The sequence below is a fragment of the Sorghum bicolor genome, chromosome 4 (genome assembly GCF_000003195.3).
Source record: "Sorghum bicolor cultivar BTx623 chromosome 4, Sorghum_bicolor_NCBIv3, whole genome shotgun sequence".
NCBI lineage: Eukaryota > Viridiplantae > Streptophyta > Magnoliopsida > Poales > Poaceae > Sorghum > Sorghum bicolor.
Genome location: NC_012873.2, coordinates 53,255,444 through 53,278,601, shown reverse-complemented (window position 1 = coordinate 53,278,601; position 23,158 = coordinate 53,255,444). Strand labels below are relative to the sequence as shown.

Genomic DNA, 23,158 nt, shown 5'->3' with positions numbered 1-23,158 from the left:
GAACGTCTTGTGCTATTCTTTCTTTCTTTTTTTAATGCTGTCTCGTTCTATTGTGAGGAATACATCATTTTGTTATATATGGACTAGGTAGCGTGCCCGTACGTTGCTACGAGATAATTAATATTTTATACTAAAAGTACATGGATCGCACAATAAGATGATAATACTATAAAAATTAAATATCAACATTAAAGTGATATTTAATAAAAAACAAAGTTTGTAAAATTAACAGTTATATGTGTAATACTATATATGGGTTCAAGTATATATGTAATATTAATACCTGTCATATGGGTAATACTGCATGCCTTGAAACTTGCTATGAGCAACTCAGTTACAAGTGCGACTTGTATACATCATAGAAAAATCTACAAAACATGAGCTAATCTCCCTGGGTTTCCCTGATGATTGGCGCAATGATTGTCGGTTGGCGCCTTGCTTCCATAACTTCACAAACTCCAATGCTATCGGTCTCCAGGATAAGTTGTAGCACCCCCTTGTCTCGCGCTAGAGCACCACCATCCCCGCAAGCCAAAAGCTTCCAGGTCAATGCATCAAAGCCATGGAGGTACCACCTCTCACCCGTGCTCCAACAAAGAGACCTGGGTCGTTTCAGAGAACCACCCCGGACACTCTTGTCCTTGTTCTGAATAGAAGGCCACATCCGTGTTGCAATTGAGCCAAACCTCCAGCTGTGGGCGCCATTGCTGCACAGGATTCCCGTTCTTCTTCGGGCTCATCGGTTTGTTCAGGTTCCACAAGTCAAAAGCTGTGTCAAGTGACCAACGAACCTTAGCATTAACTGGTATATGAGTATCACAGTGTCATCGCTAGTTCCACTATTTTAGGTGGGGACTCATCGTCCCTGGTTGTTGCATAAAATAAAAAAACATCCAAAAGAAACACAACATCTATCATTGGCCTTAGAAATCAAACTAATAGGTAATAACAAAAATAATCTACAAGCCTTTCCACACTCTACTGAGCTAAAACTTAAATTTAGATGGATATGCCAAAATAGGAAGTCAACAATGACACACATACTTTTTAGTTGACGACAAGATTAAGATTAGAAAAGGCATGAAGTGTTTGGGTTTCGAGCAGCTTACCTAGAAAAGCAAGGTCACACAAACTGAAAAGGTAAGTCAGAGAACTTCAGGAGATGAACAGCCCAGTGAACAAACAACCTACAGACTGACAGAAACCTGCATGCCTAATACACTTGCATTACCTAAAAAAAAGTTAATGATAATTAACAGAGCAACATCAAATTGAAACAGAGAAACTTCCAGTTGAAGGGTCGAGATGGCGGACTAGAGGGGGGGTGAATAGTCCTTTCTAAAACTTATCGCACCGGCTAACCGAAATAAGTGCGGAATTAAAACTATCGGTCTAGCCAAGACTACACCCCTCTATCTAAGTTCTCTAGCACCTTGAAAAGATCCTAAACAAGCAAGCAAGGTGCTACCTTAGCAAGAGCTCACCTAAACAATTCTAGGAGCAAGGTCACACAAACCTATGCAACTAGTACTTTGCAAACCGAGGGAGCTCCTACACAAACTAGTAAGCAAAAGCACAAAGCTTAAGCTCACTAGCAAGCTCAATAACAAGGCAACTAATGCCAAATTAGAGAGCGCAAGTTACTTAGCTACCTAAACTAAGCAATGTGACTAACAAGGTTACACAAACCAAATTAGTCACGCAAGGGAACTACTTCTAGCTACACGAGCAAGAAGGTAACTAGCAAGCTACACAAGCTAACTAATTACAAGAGCAACAACACAAGCACAAGTATATGAAGTAAGAACAAGCTTGTGTTAGGGACTTTGCAAACCAACGGAAAGAACAATGTTGACACGATGATTTTCTCCCGAGGTTCACTTGGTTGCCACCAAGCTACGTCCCCGTTGAGACAAGCTCCAAGGTTGCCGCCGGTCCTCTTGCTAGTGGTGACCCGCAAGTCACACTCTCCCACGTGGAGTGCTTACCACAAGCTCTAGCACTTGACCCGGCCGGACCACTTGTCGCTCTTCACGTCTCGCTCAACTAGAGTTGCTCTTCGCGATCCCCGCGGGGTGAGCACCGTACCCCTCACAATCTCTTCTCCGGAGCACCGCACAATCTCCTTGCGTGCTTCGACGGAGTCACAAGCCACCAAGCCGTCTAGGAGGTGGCAACCTCCAAGAGTAACAAGCACCACCGGCTTGCAACACGAACACCTAGTGCCACTCGATGCAATCTCTCAATGCAACACACTAGAATCACTCACTCGCTATAGATTCGCACTCTTGCAAGCACAAGTGAGTTAGAGGCTTTCCTAGCACTCCCCAAGCATGGACACTAAGTCTCAAGGGTGCTCAGCACCGGCCAAGGCTGGCCACCACTTCTATTTATAGCCCCAAGGGCTAAACTAGCCGTTGCCCCTTCACTGGGCAAAACACGTGGGCACCGGACGCTCAACCCCCAGAGCCACCGGACGCACCCTGAGCGTCCGGTGCTCACCGGACTCATGCGCAGAGAGGGTCGCCAAACCGCCTGCACACCGGACGCTGAGCACCGGACTCTCTCCGGTGCGTCCGGTGCACTCTGCTGCACCCGACAGCACACCGGACGCTAAAGGCCAGCGTCCGGTGCCTCCGTGCAGAGCGTCCGGTGAGTGTTTCCTACTGAGAAACACTCTCGTGACTTCTCCAAATTTCACACCGGCGCAATAGAAAATATACGCTTAATTTTCTCAAAAGCGCCGAATCCCGCCTCGCAAGCTCGGCGGGAGGGAGAGAGAAACCCACACCCCTCTCAACCCTAGGAACTCCACCTCCTTTGTAAAGTGTGCCAACACCAACAAGTGTATACCACAATGTGCATGTGTGTTAGCATTTTCACAAACATTTTCACAAAGGAGTTAGCCTCTCAACTTGCCACGCCACTCGATCCTAACACGTATGCAAAGTTAGATCGCTCAAGTGGCACTAGATGACCGATATGCAAACAAGTTTGCCCCTCTTGATAGTACGGCCATCTATCCTAAATCCGGTCATAAACTTCTCTACACACCTATGACCGGTGAAATGGAAAAGCCCTAGGTTATACCTTTGCCTTGCGCTTTCCATTCCATCTCCTCCAATGTTGATGCAACACATGCACCAACCAATCACCAAATGATATGATCCACTTCATATCATCACGTGACCGTATTGGTTCATCGATCTTGACCTCACTTGCTCTTCACCGTTGCCTCGGTACATCGGCGCCAAGTCTTGCTCTAGCTTCACCGTCACACGCGGTCCCTCGCTTCAAAGCCTCTGACTTGCCCTTCACTCTTGCAACCGGTCCATCGAGCCAAGCCTCATCTTGATCTTCTCCACCTTGGTCACATGACTCCATGTCATGTCTTATATGCAATGAGCTCCTCCATCATCACATCATCACCTGTGGACTAATCTCCTGTGTATCTCACATAAACACTATTAGTCCACCTAAGTTGTCACTCAATTACCAAAACTAAACAAGGACCTTTCACCAGTCTAGAACCAAATTAAGTTTGAGACTATTTAGAGTCTAGAACATCCCATTAACCACACAGTCTTCGGTCCTTACCTAATATCCTGCTCTGAGTTGCAACATTTATTTATTCTTATTATCCTTGCTTACAGGAGAAAGAAGAAAGCGCTGATCCAAAGAAGCTAGACTATAAATATGGATAATTTATTGATGTCAACATGGATACATAATCAGTTATTCCAAACATTAACATGGATAATTTATAAATGTGGATGTGCATCTACCGGCACTTACAAAAATCAATTGTTGCAAACTAAACATTCTGACAAAGACTAAAAATATAAATACACTTGTACGTACCCCACAATCACGCAACACACTTTATCTCTCCCTTGCACACTCGTTCTCCCCAAGACCCTGCATGCCAACACAGGCTCCACTCAACCATTCCTGAGATAGATTTAGCGGCGGTGGAGATCGTGCATGGACAGCACTGCGTGGTTTCAACCATGCAAACACAACGGCTTTGGCAGGTCTGGAAATTGGAAACAACATGTGAAGAAAATGGATTTCACATTCCAAAAAAAAGAAAGAAACTCACAGATAGTATAGCAGCCCTGATACAAAGATCTTTGAAGAAAATGGATTTCACACTCCAAACAAGGCATACTTGAGAATTTTGATGAGTGAGAATCCAGGCACAAACTTGATTCAGAGGTGTGAATGAAGAAGATAATGATAGCAAACCGGCAGGTACCAAGAAAACAATATAGTAGAAAGGTGTAACTAAGCTTCTTCAGAATGGGAACTTATGGTGGATGTCCAAAAACAAAAAGATCCAAGTACACTTCACATCTGCCTCATTTCTATGTAGCTACAAGTCAAAATGATCGCTACAGACATATGCAAGCCTCTTTTCATTTACCCCTGCTACTATCTAAAGTCAATATAGGATACATTCATGCTAGAGTACTGTATTTAATACACAAAAAATAAAAAATGTGAAACAGTGAGCAAGATAAATTAAACACCATCTTGTGATACATGAACCAAAAGACTCGCGCTTACACCAGCAAAAAAGGAAATCAAGGTTACTTACTCATTATCCCCAAACTGCGATTGCATCCATCTTTTGGATTTCATCTTGTGGGAGCGCAGTTGTTACGTCCCTTTCCATGAGATGTGCCAACTCTGCTCAAGCTCCACCTTTGGCACCAGGTTTTGCCATTTTTTCCCTTTAACTTGCCTGTAGGCATCCAACATCTCCAGCACCTCACCTATTAACAGTTCTATTTCACAGGAAGTAAAGGATTTCTCCAACAATATTACATTCTGCCACTCAACCATGGATAGAAGAGTTTCAAGGAAGCTTAAAACAATCTCCATAACCTCCAAGGCTCCAAAATAGCTTCAAACCCCAACTGCTTGTTAACTTAATAATACCACAAGGCTCAGGTGTCCCCATCATTATATTATATTGTACCAAAATCCAGCCTCTCCCACTTGAAGGATTTACCAGAATTAATCCGCAGCAAAGCTCGCATGAATACACAGACGCAGACGCAGACTCCCCTTGATCGCACCGGCTGCCTTAGCACACCAGACTCCAAAATGGCACACTGGGAGCAAGATCTTATTTGCAACACCTGAACCCCAAATTGTTTATGGTCACCAACATTCCCTAACTGATCCATACGAATTTCATCGCCATTAACTGTTATAGTAACCTGGTTGTTCTTCATGTCCACCAGCTTTTGCGCTACAAGCTCATTATAAGAATTATGATTCCTCAACTTGGCATATGTTTCAGGCGATTGGCCATCTTCGTCTAGAACTGACTGCCAACAGGTCAAACCAATCTGCAGCGATTTATGCAAAATTAGGCGTATTGATGTGAAATAACTCAAAGCAAAACAGAAATTGAATTTCACCGAGCATAAATCTGGCTTTCCCATAAAGAAGCAGATGAGCTGCTCTCTCTTGAGAGAAAGGAGATCCCTAGAAATTTCTTGAGCAGCTGCCCCAGACGACCAGAAGGCAAATTAACAATTGATATTTACTAACTATGCAAGTAGTAGAAGAATTTGCTTTCCAGTTCCCAAAATCGACACATGGAAAATGGCATGCCAAACAGAGTTGTACACGAAATCGACAAAAATCTTTTGTTCATGAAATATTGAATGCGACTAAACTTATATTTGCCTGTACAAATACACCAGTCCTGGAAATCAGAATAGGTCTTAGCTTATGGTTTAAACTATCATAATTCATAAGTCCCAATTGACCAAAATTAATTTTAGCAATGTAACTTGATCATGTTTAAAACAACACACCAAAGAATAAATCTCTCAAATATATTCAATTTGGTTAAGTTTTTAGATGAGCACATAAATGTTTGTTGATTATCAAACTCAAACACGTAGATGTTAAATAAATTTACAAAACCCACAGGTCAGTTAAATTCAGTAGTAGCAGCAGAACTACAAAAACCAGGGCATGTCCTTTCTTTGATCATTTCATTCTTGCATATAATAGTTGAGATGGTAAAAGCATGTTCACCAACAACTGTTGGAGATTGAATGCTATATAGTTCTCAGATTGCAAGGCAAACTTTTTCACAGTTCTTTTTATCTGTTATGCTTGTTTTAGACTTTGGCATAAGTACTAAAGTGTGGACGTAACAGATGATAACCGGAGACCTTTGCTGAATGAAAGGCAGCCTATGAGATGTATAAGCTGCCAAGAGGATAATATAAAAAAACACATGAAAATATGTGGCTTGTTTTTTCCAATGCACTGATCACTGAATTACTAAAACTAATGTAATAACTGGAGAACTTGCTGAATGAAAGGCAACCTATGAGATGTAGATTCATAAGCTGCCAAGAGGACATATGAAAATACATGAAAAATTAATGGCTTTCTGGAAGTGAGGAGCTGCGTCCTTGTCAAGATCCTTATGTGATCGAACTGGTTCTGACAAATCTTTTGAAAATTCAAATTGAAGCCTAGATATTTTTATCAGACACGCAAGAGAGCAGTATATCTTTATATTAAGCTTAGATATGTGTAGCGTTAATTCTATGAGTGTCTCAGCAATATGTTGCCAGGTCCTATAAAGTATAAACTATACATACCAATGGCAACATATCATACTTAAATTGAAAAACAAATGGTAAAACTCATATTTCCCCATTTTTAGTCAAATTTTATCCATAAATTTGAATTATTGGCTGATAAATTACCAATTATTGGACATAATCAGACTTAGCAGCCAGCAGCCATGTTTTATGCATAGATGGAAGGTCATATTCTAGTACACAATAACTGTCACCCTGATATACCAGCAGCATCATTTCTAATGCAACAGAATCTAGTTTAACCATGTTTGGGCAATATTACACATATGCTAGACAATACAAAATCATGGGTTGCATGCAGGAAAACAAATGAAATGAAGGTTATGATTCTTACTTTTTTTAGTAGGGCAGACTCAAAATCAGAATTGAAACCATCAAGCTTAACTTTATAGCTGGCTCTGGCTGAAGAAGTGTCCCGAAAATCATCAGGTAACTCTTGGAAAACCCAGTCCTCCATGATGGCATTTTTCTCGCCTTATGTACGGGAACAAGCAAGCAGCTCTGGGATTGGCCCTGCTTCTCCACCACTGTGTACCAAGCAGAAATGAAAGTTTTCTGAGTAATTAGCCAACAATTTTACAGAATAAGATGATATCTATGACTATAGGGACTGTCCCTGCTTCTTAGCAACTTATCTGAGAAATACTGACAATCTAAGATCAAAAAATAAGATAGATTAGAACTGTCCACATCAATTTTGTTCTGTCAAGGCAGCATATTTGTGGAAACATAATTGCTCTTTCCACTTTCACATTTTGTATATGGATTCGCACAAGTCAAACAGCAATAGAGTACTTGTCTAATCATATCACAATTTTAAAACAGTTGAAGAAAAATTGCCCCTACCTTACCATCAAGTAGGGGTCCTCTGCAAGGCGCCTCCCCTCCCTGAGACACTCTGTGAACCAGCAGTGGCTCACGAGCAAGTCCCCAGCTTCCTCGCGATGTCGTACATACTTCTTCCCCTTGAGCCTCCAGCAAACCAGCCCGCAAGTAGCACACACCAGATCCAATTTGTCACAACGTGGAATCAAATCAACCAAGTGAAACTCAATGCCCAGCTAGCAGGCAAGGCGATGCGTAGTGGCTTACCAGGTGGATGATGGACCTGCTCATGGATCCTAAGTCGTCTTCGCGATGAGGTTCACGAGCCTGTGCCGCTCCTCGCCGTGGTAGTCGCTCACGTCGTGACCACGGACCTCATCCCGTCGATCAACATGGAATCCGCCGTGGAGTGAATCAGCAGGACGAAAACCACTGCCGGGGCAAGCCAGGGACAGTGAACTGGAAGAGCTCGGCAGGGACATTGGAGTTTCGAGAGAAGTAGAACGGGCAGATCTAGATCTTGGTGGTGAAGTCGATGCGCACAAAGAGGGTAAGGGAGCGGCGGCGGGGACACCACCGAGGGGTTGCCGATTGACATCGGCGAGCGGCGGGGCAGGCAGATCGAGGCAGGAGGGATGCCGGGGCCATTCGTGCGAGGTGTGGAGCGATGGCTCCGGGGAGGCCTGCGACGCGCGATGTTTCCTTCCGAGATGGCGAGGCTGCGAGTTTCCTTTTCGCACGGGGCGGGCCGAGTGGACGGACGGAGCGACGATTGTCGCACCAAGCGCGGACCGACGGACGGACGCAGAATGTCGCAGCACGGGGAGGTTTTACTTTTAGTCTTTTTAGTTGTAGGAGATACATATTGTTGACATCATTTTGTTTTTGTATTTTTTATTAAAATCGAAGCCGGATTAGATATAGTGTTATAACAAAGCTGGATATAGATAGCGTCACATACAATACAAATACGAACGTTGGATTTGTCCCGATTACAATTATACAAGTAAATACGCATCAAATATGGGACAAGCCATATTCAAATAATACCGGTCACAAATATTCATTCAGATATTTAGTAAAGACATCCACCATATTTAAAACATGTTAACAGTTATTCAAGACACTTGGGTAAAACGTAAAAGTCATCAAACATTTGTGTTGGCTGATTAGCAGGCGTGCTATTAAATCCGCTACCGCAACATGCAACTGCCTATAGTGAAATAAGGCCCAAAAGGACGAAGGCCGCTGGTCCGGCCCAAGTGCCCAACGAACCAGGACATCATCAACGCGGGGGGGGGGGGGGTTTGCGTCTCCCAATTCTCGATCCCCTTCCGTGTCCAAACTCCAAAGCCGACGGTCACCGCTTCCTGGCAATCCCAGATCTAGAACGCCGTTTATTTCGAAAGGGAGCAGATTGATTCGGGCACGATCGATGACTATGTTTACTGAGGATTGCGAAACCGATATCTCAAGAGGAAGGAGGCGCGCGGCTGCGTCGGAGGCCTGTTTCTGTTTGTTCGCGATGGTCCGGCCGGCCGAGGCCCGGAAGAAAGGAACGAGGCCACGGCGAAGAAGAAGATGAATGAGGCCGTCGCGTCTGCGTCGTCAGAGTCGGGCAACGGTGCCCTCGAGAAGGAGGGTGATAGCTTGTTCAAGGAGGGTGAGATGCTGAAGCTGAGGGAGGAGTACTGGGAGGCGGCGCTTCTGTGGGAGAAGCTTGTTCCAGGGGTGTTGGATCGCTGGTTGCTGGTTGGAAAGCAAGATCACACATATGTGCCCGCGAAGAAGAAAAAGAAGGTGGTCAGGATAATTATGGCCAATGCTTACATCGATGACATTATCGAAAATCCTGACATGATGAGAGAACTCTCTGACGAGGAGATGGCCAAGTGTCTTGAGTGAGGAATACCACCAAAGCTATGCCATTGCCAAAAGGTCATCAATGCTAAGAACCATGCATGCATATCAGCAAGCACTCATCGCTCAGTGCCGTGCTTTTGGGTTTGCCTACGACGAAAAGAAGGTCACAGACGACGAGGAGGAGGTGGTGGTGAAGAACTAGGCAGGAAGCTAAGGTGAGGATCGACAATAATTTACAAGCAGCCTATGTTTAATTTGTCCAAGATCAAGTTACCTAAGCAGCAGTAGTACGTAGTCACCATAAACGTCTCGCTAACGACGGCATATGTCTATCACTGAAAGAATAACATAATTGAATCTCGAAATAAATTAAAAAATATATACATACTCGCATCAAGTCAAACACTTAAAACCACATGGGCAAATTCTCGCTCAATTTGGCACACCATTAAGTCATTAAGCCAGCGTATCTTGTTGCACAATTCTATTTTGATAATCTTTTGTTGAAAAGACCCTTTCAAATGGTGTCGTCGCGACTAGTAGTATCAATGCCAACTCAATTAATTAAACAATAAACAAATGGAAAAATAATATGTCTACCAAGTTCAACCATTTGTGCAGCTAGGCTGCTAGCTCCTAATAGTTTCTGAACTCCTCAAGTATTTTCGCACATGAATAATAAATTGAATACTCCCTCGGTTTCAAATTATAAGACGTTTTGCCTTCTCTAGATACATAGTTTTTTTGTTATGCACTCAAATATATACTATGTCTAGGTACATAGTAAAATATATGTATCTAAAAATACCAAAGCGTCTTATAATTTGGAACAGAGGAATATATGATAACCCATTAACCATATATAATCAATCACTTATCTCTCAGCCATGACCATTTGTTCTTGACAAATATATCATGAGATTCATATATAAGAATGGAGAAAAGAGAACCCACCATCTCTTGCTTTATTGCTTTGGTTACCTTTGTCGCATAATACCCTGCATGTTCTTTTTGAATTGTTGGGGAAGTCATCTTGGCATTTTTTGGACATATCTCATCAAATACAAGCTTTACTTATTCATTTTATTTCTTTATACTCAATCAAGAAACTCCAGAAATTTTCCCCTATTCAAAGAAGCAAGGGATTCATCATGTCCACGAAATGGTTCACCTTGTAATGTGGGTATACTCACAATACCCAGTGATGTATCTAACCGAGTTTCATACTTCATTAGTGCATATTTTATATATTTTTAGCATTATGTTTCACACCTATTCTTTGATTGTTGAAATCTCCATATGCTGTCCTACACTAGTTATGAATTTTTCATCATGTTTTGGAAGTGCCATATATGTATTCTTCCAATTATTAAATCCTAATGTTGTAAGAGCAACTCCAACGGTTTGGCTAAAATTAGTAGACAAATTCCATCGCTTGGTTATTTTGTAAAATAGAAAACTCCTACAAGAAAAGGTCCACAATAGTCTTGCTATTTTACAAAGTAAAATAGCAAGTGCCCCTGGTTGCTTTATATGGCCACTAAAACTCAAGAGATAGCCAACTTTGAATTAGATAACACATCATGGAGCCTACTTTTTGCAATATAAATTCTAAAATAAGAATGGCCAAGTTGCTGCAATTGCTCTAAAAACATCATATCCAAATTTGTCATCCATTAAATCATACTTGAAAAGATAACAATGAAAGCAATAAGCTCTATCCTGATTTTAGAGGTGGTTAATAAAAGATAAAAGTACACATCTAAATATGTTTCTCAAGCTAGCTCTTCTATAGAAATCGATTTTAGAGGCGTTTGAGATTTACAACCGTCTCTAAAAGTATTCCTATCTTAAGAGATAATTGGATTAGAGCCACATCTAGAAATAGATTTCTAGAGACAGTTAGATCTACAACCGTATGTGTTAATCGATTTCTAAACGCAATTGGATATGAAGTTGTCTCAAAAAATAGGTTCAACATGGTAAAATTCATAACTTTTTAAAATAAAGTCCAAAAGATAAACTTCACATCAAATTATATAAGTTGGAGAAATTTACAACTTTATAGTTTCATTTGAAATTATTTAAATCTCCCCCGGCGGCCGCTACGACAGGTAGCTAGCCAGGGCAAGGCAACGCATATATTACTACGTACTCCCTCCGTTCCCTTTTAACTGCCGTTGAGGAGATGGCACAGGAATTAAGACAGAGGAGACAAATAGCCTGAGCACTCATAATGACAAGATGTGTTGCAGTTTTGGGCTCTTGTATACAGGACTGAGCACTCAGATTTCTTACAAAAACAAGCTGTGGCTGCGTCCTAGAGGGCTTCTGTGTACGGGACTGACCTATAGGTGATTGAGCTGTGTATGGGACTGATCTATGGCCTCAGCGTTCGTAGCCAACGACGATTATTTAGGAACAGAACACTGTGCTAGAACGATGATTAAAAAGGGACAGAGCCAGTACGTGCATGAATGGTGAACCTTCGGGATTGTTTATCGATTGAACTCGTGCGTGGCACAATGCTGTCCTTATAATTGGCCAGTGGATCGAGAGGACGTGTCGTTGTTGGTGGCGCGACTGACGTCTTGTCACACGTGTTGGTGACTGAGAGTCCGTGCTGAAACAGCGAAACGAAATCGATCGCTCGGTTGTCAAAAAGATGAGCCAAACGAGAGACACAGTTAAACGAGACAGTAATTAAGCTGATGTTGAGTGTGTGACAGTGTGAGAGAAGGAACGAAAGAGACAGCTAGCTAGCTAGCTAGCTAGCTAGCCTCCCTCTCTCTATGTATTCTTTTGTTAGTTGGGACGATATCTGTTTCAAGAAAGGAACTAGCTAGCTAGTAGCTAGGTACGGATTACTAGGTATTAGCTAGCTAGGGAATGATAGATCGGGACGACGATCCCATTTCAACACAGGACGTGCATGCAGCAATTAGCAGAGGTTACGTTTCAGATAATTAGCACTTTTCATCATCATTCCGAAGGCCCAACGAGGTTGCTCATGCAAATCCAAGTTTTGGAGAGCTTTCATTCAGGTTTTGGACAAGTTTCATGCATGGCATGCATGCAGTAGTAGACACTTGTTGGGTTGGCTACATTGAAAGATCGATTTAGTATATGTCTGTAGTACTTCTAGAGTGGCGATCATCCCTTGGATTGGATCAGGTCAGGGTGTCGGCAACAACATACATGATCCTCGATCCTGCCTCTTGCCATCACGCAGCATGCTAGCTGACACTTTGTGATAAGCAACAGCAATGGCAGCTATACCTATCCATCTATCGATCGATATATCCAAGATCGAATCTCCCATGATTGCGTTGCCGCTGCCCGGTTTCGGGGCTCATACATGCACACGGCCGCCGGCCGGTCATTGTGCATGCAACTGAGATCTCGATTTCGTTCAGTCTCAGAGCTACAGCGTCTAGCAGCTCATCACCCTGGACCCGCAAGAGTACCAAGCAGTACGTGCGTGCCGACTAGCATATCATGGATCAATGATTGCATTAATTGGCCCGCTGTCGTCGTCGTCGCCGTCGTCGTCGTCGTCGTCACTGGCCGGCCGGTCACATCGACGCCATCGGCCATCCTGACCCAATGATTGGAATCGGATCTTTGCAGGCAGGGCGCGTACGGGCGTCTGTGCATCGACCTCGATCGATCTCACGCACCGGGCGTCGTCTGTGCATGCATTCGGATCCATGCACTTGCAGAGTTGCAGTTGGGCGACGTCGCAGGGGAGACGGATCGATCGACGACCATTGCTAGCTCGGTCGTCGGGTACAGCTAGCTATAGATCGAGCTCTTCGCTGCTGCTGGGCGTTGCTAGCTGCTGCCTGGTCTCTGCAGCCTTTGCTCTAGTTTCCCGGACGGCCGGAGCTAGCGCCGCCGCACATACGGACACACAGTGCTAAGCCCCAGCAGCTCACGGCGATACATTCCATGGAGCCATTTTGGTCAAGATATATATTGTGCATCCATCAAATCATCGCTGATCTGTCCTCTTCCATCATTGTGTGGCTAGTACGTACGTACTAGTCGTACGTTCGTTCTCGCCGCCACAACTCAAATCCATCGCCCAGATGATATGATCACTAGCTACCTTTAGCTAGCCAGCTCGCAGCTGAATATATGCTACACGGCCGACACCAGACCTGATAATGTTTTACTGTATGTAGGCGATCGATCACCTCGGACACCTTTTTGACCTGATATCTCCTTGTCAGGTGATCTGCACCATAAGTCTCACAAGGACAAAGCTACAATCCTAGTTATTGTGTTCCTGCTCTGGTCAGCTAGGGAGGTACAAATTAAGTCCCCTTTGATTGAAGGCAACTGAACTAAGATTCAAGTTAAACCCATAGCATATACAATTCTAAGAGCATCTCCAAAAACTTTTCTAAATTTTACTATCTAAATCATCATTTGGAGAGCAATTTATAGAAAAATCATTTTCTATATTTTTACTCTCTAACGGTTTTTCTATACCTCATTCGCACTCTATGGAGCTATTTTCGTCTTTTATATTCGGCTAGCGAAAATCTAGAATAGAAGATGGCTATATTTGAATGACCGTTTAGATAAAGCTGTTGGAGGGTAGTTTTTTACCAAATCTCTATTGCTAACTTTTGGGAAGGATACGGAGAGTCTCTTGAAGATGCTCTAATACGAATTTTGCCTAAAAACACACTTCCGAATTGTGTTTGTCTGGTTCCAGCCACAATTTGTCATAACTAACAAAGGTAAGTGTGGCTATAACTTTTAGAGCCACATTTTATCATGTTTAAGAGAATCTTGCATCAATTTTTTACTCTATATATGAAATATACAACCAAAAAAACTTGTCTAAGTTTAATTGTCAACTAAACACTTACGTAGTTATAAATTTGGTCAAACTGATAGAGAGCAACCAAAGATCGATCAACTAGTTATAGCAAAGATTGTATTCTAGATTTTTCTATTATTACTAGCCTACTACTCCATTAACAAATGCTTCCGTACATACTAGAATCTACAAAAGATACATGCAACTAACAATTTTTTATATTAATTTGTATGTTTTCTCTTTTTATTTATTTTCTAACACAATATGCACTAACGGAGATGGTATATTTGCCAAGTGTTTATCTCAGGCACTCGATAAAAAAGCTCTTTGTCGAGTGTCAAATAAAAAACACTCAGTAAAAAAACTCATCAAAGAAGCTTCTTTGCTGAGTATTTTTTCTGACACTTGATAAAGAAAATTTCAAAGCACATTTTGAAGGAGTAAATGAAATTAAAGAAAAAAGGTTTTAACTTCACAGTTGTATAACTCATCAAGATGTACAATGTTTATTTTGATCATTTCTTTATATGACAAAGTAAAGGTAATTTTTTTCACAATTCTTATATATCTCTCTTGTAGTTTATGAAACTATGAAAGAGATAAATAAGATTTGTAAACAATGTTAGATCCATAATGCCAGATCAACATATGACCAAACAATTAAAATAAACTTTGTAGATCTTGAGAAGTTATAGAATTTTGTAGAGGCAACTTTTTTATTTGAATCCATCTTGTCATGCAAAACTGCGTTTGAATTTGAAAAATTTAAATTCAAATATTTCAAATGTTCTCAGATGGAAAAATAACCAAAATAAACTTTGTAGATCTCGAAAATTTATAAAATTCACAACTTTTTTATTTGAATCCATCTTGTAATGCAAAACTATGTTTAAATTTGAAAATTTGAATTTTTCAAACTACTTCGGATGGAGAAACTTTCTAAATAAAAAGTTTAGATCTCAAAAAGTTATAAAATTTTGTTGCTGATAACTTTTTGATTTGAATTCTTTTAGGACCTCAAACAAACAATTTATACTAGATTTAATATAATATGTGAGAAACCGAAATGACTTATAGACACATGTGAGTGTGTAATGCAGTAGTTAGAGGAGGTACCTTGCCGGTGGGGGGCCTCCTCCGATTAAAAAAATCCCTAATTTTTTTGGGGGTTTTTTAGTTCAAACTTTATCGAATGTCATACACTCGACAAAGGCTTTGTCGAGTGATCTAGAAAAAACACTCAGCAAAGAGCTCTTTGCCGACAGTTTGTTTTTGCCAACTGCTCTTTGGCGAGTATAATATGGGCTTTGCCGAGTGCCCCAAACACTCGGCAAAGAAGCTGAATCCGGTAGGGATGCTCATAGACACTAAAATTTCTTTCAAGTGTGGTAAACATATTAATCATTGATTCATATATTTTTTTCATGCACATAGATAACTTTTCCCTCTTCATGACACTTTCGTGTATCTTTGATATGCATCGAGTTGAAGTCATCGCTTAAGTTATGATAAATGTTGTTGCAGTCCATGTCTCGTGACGCTATGAACCTAAATTTTGAACTTATTAGTAGCTATCTTTTATGCTCAACTTAAGTTGAAACGCTTAATCTAATAGCTATCATTATCAATGGTTATTGAACACTAAATTGGTGCTCGTGCCTTTCTATTTTTTGTATAATTTCTAGGGTTCATATTTTTTGTCTATTCCATCTCATGAGCATTAACATGAATGCTCCTTTGGGACTTCCATTTAGTATTATTAAGATATGTTGTCCATTGTGCGGCTTTGATACGTGTCTAGTTATATACAAGCTTAAGATATATGAGCTCTTGTTGCATCCGTTTTTGGAGCATCATGATTCTACATTTTAGCTTTTGCAAAAACAAAAATTATCCATACTGCACCTCTAGTGCTTATTGTATATTTTATTTGTTCTTTTTAAATTTTATTAAGAAAGTTCAGTAACATAGACTACACTTCTTAGCTATTAAAATGGTAATAAAAAATCGTTTTAGCCTACACCATGGGACTTAGGAGGTAATTTTCCTATTCTAGATAATTATATTTATAATAGTAATGTTTTGTAAAAATAAAGAGCACTCAAAACTGAATTACTAGTATTAGTCAAAATATGTAAAGTTATTTAAAGTAACAACTAGTAAAATCAAATATTAATAAAAGAGTTAATTAAATGCACCAAAGGTCCATTAACTTATGCGAGGTTTCACTTAGGTCCATCAACTCTAAAAGTTTCTGGGTCCATAAACTTTTGAACTAGTTCACCGCAGGTTCACACATACCACTTTGTTTAGCTCTTAATTACATTGAACTTCTATGTCCACAAAGTTTTTAAGTGGTTCACTACAAGTCCATATCCCTTCTTTTGGCCTTTAGATCTGATGTGGCATGTGGAGTCAACAACCTATATGCATGGTATGAAATTTTCAATTAGCCCCTCCTTCCACCCTTCTCATTTCTTGCTTTGTTCCCTAGGTGCACAAGATAGAGAGAGCAAGCACCGACAAGCGGCACGAGCGCAGGTGATGGTAGTGCACAACATAGGCCTAGTGGTGCAAGGACTAGGGTTGCAGGGGCGCAGTGCAGGGAGGTGGTGTCACATGTGTCCCATGAGTCATCTCCTTCATCTTATCTTTTCCCTAAATCAAGATAGACACATTTATGACGGGGAGAGGTCGATTTTGCCAATGGAGCACTTGAAAGCTACAATCGATAGGACTACAGGCTTCACTACTCACCTGTGCACATGAGGGTTAGTTTAGTTTGTCATGTGGAGGGCTAGCAGCAGGTCGGCCATGAGCGTGCTCATTTGACCGTCGATGACGGGCAGAAGGTAGAGAGGACGACGAAAATGGCAGGGTCCAACATAGACTAGCCTCAAATGCATGCGCACAAGGGCAAGGATAAGGCCTACACATTGAAGCAAAGATGGCCTACACCAATGGGAACGATGGCACACACTTGCTTAAAGCTTGACCACGACAACTGCAATATGGTGGGTTAGGAGCTCCGACACAATTTTTGTGTGTCCAAGAAACACAAAGGGTAGAGAGGAGGCAGAGGCAGATATAGTAGAGCTCATTTCTTGGACAAAGGTGAAGCATAAAGCAAGGAACAGAGGTGATAATAGGAGCTCGGTGACTGATAATGGTGGTGGCGAGCACTGGAGCAGAGATAAAGTAGAGACACACATGTTAGGACTAAGGGAGTGGAAAAGAGGGTAGCACGGTCATTGGATAAGCATAAGCTCGGCAAATTTCATGCCATGGTGGCTGCTGACTCCACATGTTACGTCACATCTAAGGGCCAAAAAAGTGTATAACCATTTTAAAAGTTTGTACCTATAAGTTCAATCTAAAGGACAAGTGCAAGGGTATAGACCTCTCATGAACCAATTTAAAAGTTTATGACTTGAAAATCAACTTTTAGATTTAATGGACCTTGTTTAAACCTCGCATAAGTTTGAACTTGTTTGGGAGAGCTTCGCTCCCTAATTCTTAGCTCTGCTCCTTAATTCTTCGATGGAGTGATTCAATTAGATTCCAAGGAAGGAGTAGGATGGGGAGTTGATGAGAATTGATTCTCTACTTATCCCTACGAGAATACATTAGGGAGGAGGGTGAAGGAGGATTTTTAGCTCCTAGCTCCTAGTGTAAATGAAGAAATAATTCTTTCTATATCCCCCACCTGAATCAGTTAGTATTTTGAGCATTAGGCTAGTTGGGAATGATTCTCTTAAGAGAAGCTGAGGATGGAGCTCTCCCAAACAACCTATTAATGAACCTTTGATGCATTTAACTCTTAATATATTAATAAAGTGTCATTTTCATTGATTTCTGGCATGTTATGGGCCGAGAACATTTCTCCAAGCTTCATCAAGTATTAAAATAAGTAGTATCCTAATGTATGCTCGTTACTTAGTCTACATCTTGGCATAAGACCAGTAGTGAAGCATGATGGTTGTGCATCCCTAGTCATGATTTTTTTTGTGTGCGTGATTCTTAGAATTCAAACTGATGACCTCTTGCCTCACGAGATCCCTCCCTCTCCCCCTCCCCACTCCCCAGTCCCCACCCACACACACCATACTATCAGTATGACCAAGTATATGATGTTATATTGTTGAATATTTCAGCCTCTGGATGGTCTCAAATATATACAAAAAATACAAAGTTTTATATCTTGTTCAACACTACATTTGTATAGGGCGTATCTCAAGGTCGTTGAAAAGTTCAAAAAATTTAATTTCATGAAAAATCAAAACATATATTTAGGCCTGTAAACAATCTTAAATAAAAAAAAATCATCAACTACACAGTTTTATACCTCATCAAGCTCTACAACTTTTATATAAAGCTCATCATCATCCAACTTCACTTGAAAAAATAATTTTTTTGCAACACTGATTTCAAGTAGCAGATGGAAACACCAAACAACTTAATGAAATAATTTCTAGAAGTGGTTGCTATTTCTAACCGTCCCTAAAAATATCCTCATTTCTAGGATGGCCAACCTTAAAAACGACATTTTTAGGGCGGTAACACTACCACCTACTGGAAATAGGTGGCATTTCTAGGAGTGAGTAGAAACACCAATCACTCCTAGAAATCGATTTTCAGGATCAATATAACCATTTCTACCCTTGTTGAAAAAGGAAGGCACCCAAAAAATCATTTTTTAAGTAATGATTCACGTTTTATTCATAATGGTAGATGTGGTTAACTTTTTAGAAAAATGAAATGAATCTAATGTCAATTACTACTAGTAATTATGGTTATAATCTACCAAACTAAAAGATCAAATGTTTCTAATCATTGTGAGAAGTTTAAAAATTTATCTTTTTGCTCCTATTAACAATTGCCCCTGCCCACCGCCATGGCCGAGCCATTTTGCCTCCCACAACCTCGTTTTAAACTAGCAATGACAGAGAAAAAAAATCCTTGGTGAAACCAAAACATCATTGTTAACAATGCCATGTTATATATAACACCGTCAATCGAATGATATGTGTGCTCGGCTGAAGCCTGAGAAGCGTGACAAAATTTTGGTCAAAGCCATGTGTCAGCTGCTTTAGATTTCTGTTTGTACCTCGTCGTCATTATTAGAACCACTAGAACGCTTGCAGTTGCGAGATCGTTTTCACGCAATTGATGATGACAAAAGGTTCTGTGTGTTAGATTCAGGGGAGCATTTGTACGACGCAGGTGATGTGGGTGTAAGGGCCTTTCGTACGGGCCTCACTTGGACGTCTCAGGTGCCTGCCCAAGTGCCAATCACACACGGCGGACTTGGTTAAACCTGCAGCATATAAGGTGAATTTGGGCTTTGATTAGTTACACTCGAAATTCAAAAACTTTTCAAAATTTTCCATCACATCAAATTTTGCGGCACATACATGAAATATTAAATATATATAAATAACTAATTGTATTGCAAGACGAATTTTTTAAACCTACTTAGTCCATGGTTGGATAATAATTACGAAATAAAAATAAAAATGGTACAGTACCCAGAAACTTTTCATCCGGGAACTAAACAAGGCCTTAGCGGTCAATTTCTCAGTCGATGGTCAAGATTGCCCATAGTCATTTCATATTTGCCGCCGAGCTATCAAGAAAAATCTATCTACTCAGTATCTATCTATATATCTATCTATCTATGAATCTTATCTGTCTATATATCTACTGGACCCAAAAAAAATCTATCTATTATATAGTTTACACGACTGGAGCATCAATGTACACGTGTGAATCGTCAGTGATCATCACCCACTGGCTGCGTCCTGTCTTCTCAACCCTGTCAATTACTAGCACAGCATTTCACCATGACAGATCAGTAATGGCCACCAAATAGCTTCGCATGGCGGCAGCTTATTCTGCCATTTCCATGCATGAACAGCCACTCTTCCGATCCATCACTACCCGGTGGCGCTGGCGCCTACTATATAAAGAGCGCTCACCCGCGAATCCGCACTTGCACCGGAGTCCGGAGCGAAGCTAGCTTCTCCTCTTCCGCGCATTAATTATTACCACATTGTTGAGAGAGCTAGCGCTCCATCGAGATCAGCCATGGAGAACCACCACCTGCAGCAGCAGCAGCAGCAGCAGCAGCAGCCGGCCGCCGCCGCGACTGCGAGCTCCCCGCAGTACCGGGGCGTGAGGCGGCGGAAGTGGGGCAAGTGGGTGTCGGAGATCCGTCAGCCGGGGACCAAGGTCCGCGTGTGGCTCGGCAGCTTCGACTCCGCCGAGGCCGCGGCCGTGGCGCACGACGTGGCGGCGCTGTGCCTGCGCGGCCCGCGGGACGCGCAGCTCAACTTCCCGGGCTCCGCGGGGTGGCTGCCCCGCCCGCCCAGCACCGACCCAGCCGACATCCGCGCCGCCGCGGCTGAGGCGGCCGAGCGCGTGCGCCGCGAGCCGGCGCTTGTCGGTACTTCCGCCGCCGCCGCCGCCGAGCCCGGCGCCGGCAGCAGGGTCCACGCCGCCAGTGCCAGCCGCCTTGACCTGGCCGTGGGCGACGAGTTTGACGACGACCTCGCGTCGCCCAGGCTGTGGACCGAGATGGCAGAGGCCATGCTGCTGGACCCACCCAAGTGGGGCCCGGATGGCAGCGACGGTTCCGACGGCTCTGGCTCCCAGCATTGGCCCCAGGGGTCTCTGTGGGATGCATGCTAGAGCCTGCGTGCCAAGTCAGCTTTTGCTCTGCGACGGTGCTATACTACCGTATATACCCCTGCTAATGCCCTGATGCGCCACGTGGCGCTTCCTTCGCTGCTGCTATTCTTTTTTATGATATTGTTATGGATGTTGTCTGTTTCAGAATCAGAATGTTATAAGTGAATTAATTCTCAGGGTCAGACCAGACGGCGGACATGGTAAAAACAAGCTAAGGATCAATCAGTCAGCAAATCATGTTCTCCTCCATATACATAAAATTTGTGGTATTAATTGTGTAGCATAAATTTTCCATTTGCTTTGATGTATTTCAGAATTTACTCTTTCTCTTTGTGCTGCCAACTTATGAGGATCGAGAAATAATCATGTCTAATACAGCAAGATGCATGCATATATGTATGACAATGTGGCTTTCCCTTTGTATCTCATGATGATAATAGTTACTAATAGGTCATCGCCTTGGCTTGCTGAGGATCAATCACGGTAAAATGGCACAATATATCAATTAATGTGATATATAAATCTTCATTAGGTAATTGTGTATTCCCTTAACAAGTAGTCCTTGGTATCCAAACAAACCCTAAATTTGAAGAAATAAACAACCAATAGATGCCTTTGATTGATTATAAGAGATATGTGAAAAACAAAGGAATTTGATCATTAGTAGGAATGCCATACATAGGCATTTTAACGCCACCCTGGCTTTTATTCGAATTTAAGGCTACTAAGTTGTAGGCCCGGTTGACCGGATAAGTCAAACTTTTCTAAGTTTAATTGAGTTTATATATGAAAAATTACCAATATTTATGTCTCTAGTTAAGTTTAGTACGGAAATATTTCATAATCAATGTAACGATATTAATTTAATATCATAAATTTTGGCAATTTATTGTATAAATTTGGTCAAACATCAAATTATTTGACTGTTTGGGAAATGGAATTATTTGACCGCTTTCTATGGCAATATAGTAATAGCAATAAGGATTTTCTATAAACATATACATGATATATATACACATATTTACATTTATAAACAAGAGGCAATAAAAAATAAATGTTTTCATGAGTTAACTTAGAATAAATTTGATAATCTAAGTAAATAAGTTATTATTAGCATATTATAAAATATAAAATTAAATTCTAATGATTTATTTTGGATATCCATGGGTGAAAAAACCAAACTCGAAACTAAACTCAATAGGTTCCGGGGCTCCGAACCTGAAAATCGTGGGTGAAAAATCATTCCCAAACCCGAACCTGCGAGAATCGAAACCCTCAGATATCTGACACGAAACCGCCCCGTTGCCATCCTTAGCAGTTAGCACATAATGCTCAAAAAGTGGAAGCACCCCCTTCAATAATTTGGAACAATACATGGGTTATTTGGTTTTATGGATAATTGGCCCTTGAAAAGTTTTGGGTAACACAACAAAAAAGTGAAAGAATTGTGAGAACTTGTTTGTTTGGGTGATAAGTCATGGCAAAAAATATTATTGGCTGATTTTTTGTGAGAAAAAACATTACTAAATGGCTGACGGCTGATAAGCTCAAGCGAACAGGCTAACGTGATAGAGATAGTTTTTGTTCATATACAAAGTGGGCCCACCAATGATTTCACAATAATTTGCATTTACATTTGCAATTTGTTAGGGTCCACCAACGACTTATGGAGATAGAAATCCAACTAACTAAACAATATCAATTGTATATAATACCAATTTAAAAATAGCACACATATTCACAATACAATGAAGTAAAAAATTACAAGCATATGTCTCGAGTCTATTTTAATTACATAACTTTTCGCAAAAACATAGATAGCTTCCTAAAATTTCATTTCAACAACTTCCTTGGTAAAGCGTATTCGAAACACTAATTGAACTACCAAGATGGGCAATTTATCTTTTCCCGCAGCGGCGTAGCACCATGTAGGGCAACTGACGTGGTGCCATATATTAACTAGGTGAATTTCTCACGCGTTGCTGTGGAATTTTCTTAGGTATTTACTATATTTTGCATACACATATATGAATTTGACTTGCATGTTATTTTGTTGTATTAGATCCGGTAAACAATCGCTAAGCTAATAGAAGAAAAATAATAGAATATTTGATTACATTATAGAGACATAGGTGATCAAACAAATAGTATATGTAGATGACTTGTATGTTAATAGATTAAATATTTAAATTATTTCACATGATATAGATGATAGGGATATTTTTGTAATTAATATGGGATGACATAGACTTAGTGGAGAATGATGTGGACACCTTGCATGAAGAGATAGAACATTTAGTGGGTC

The 23,158-nt window shown here is 41.2% G+C and overlaps 2 protein-coding genes across 8 annotated transcripts; one reads left to right on the top strand and one right to left on the bottom strand.

Moving 5' to 3' along the window:
* Window positions 226-8,258, bottom strand: LOC8064293 (squamosa promoter-binding-like protein 15). Of its 7 annotated transcripts, none has more exons than XR_002452491.1 (5): window positions 7,488-7,727; window positions 6,976-7,168; window positions 4,601-5,360; window positions 3,862-4,036; window positions 226-769 (listed from the first exon to the last, which is right to left on the bottom strand). XR_002452491.1 is itself a non-coding variant. In XM_002452236.2 (3 exons), the coding sequence occupies exons 2-3, from the start codon at window positions 7,096-7,098 to the stop codon at window positions 4,974-4,976; spliced, it is 510 nt and encodes a 169-aa protein (XP_002452281.2). In that variant the 5' UTR covers window positions 7,099-7,168; window positions 7,488-7,727; the 3' UTR covers window positions 4,460-4,973. The 7 variants fall into 7 exon arrangements, 1 of the variants encoding a protein (XP_002452281.2); XR_002452495.1 differs by lacking the exon at window positions 226-769 and adding an exon at window positions 7,734-8,258 and having other exon boundaries at window positions 3,685-4,036; window positions 7,493-7,613; XR_002452492.1 differs by lacking the exon at window positions 226-769 and adding an exon at window positions 7,734-8,256 and having other exon boundaries at window positions 3,685-4,036; window positions 7,488-7,613.
* LOC8064292 (ethylene-responsive transcription factor ERF020) lies at window positions 20,176-20,997 on the top strand. Its single transcript, XM_002453962.2, has one exon. The coding sequence runs from the start codon at window positions 20,251-20,253 to the stop codon at window positions 20,851-20,853; it is 603 nt and encodes a 200-aa protein (XP_002454007.2). The 5' UTR covers window positions 20,176-20,250; the 3' UTR covers window positions 20,854-20,997.

Coding starts and splice junctions, on each gene's coding strand:
- LOC8064293 (XM_002452236.2), bottom strand. CDS start 7,098: ATGGAGGACTGGGTTTTCCAAGAGTTACCTGATGATTTTCGGGACACT. Junction 5,361..6,975: donor AGTCTGCCCTACTAAAAAAA/GTAAGAATCATA, acceptor AAATCGCTGCAG/ATTGGTTTGACCTGTTGGCA.
- LOC8064292 (XM_002453962.2), top strand. CDS start 20,251: ATGGAGAACCACCACCTGCAGCAGCAGCAGCAGCAGCAGCAGCAGCCG.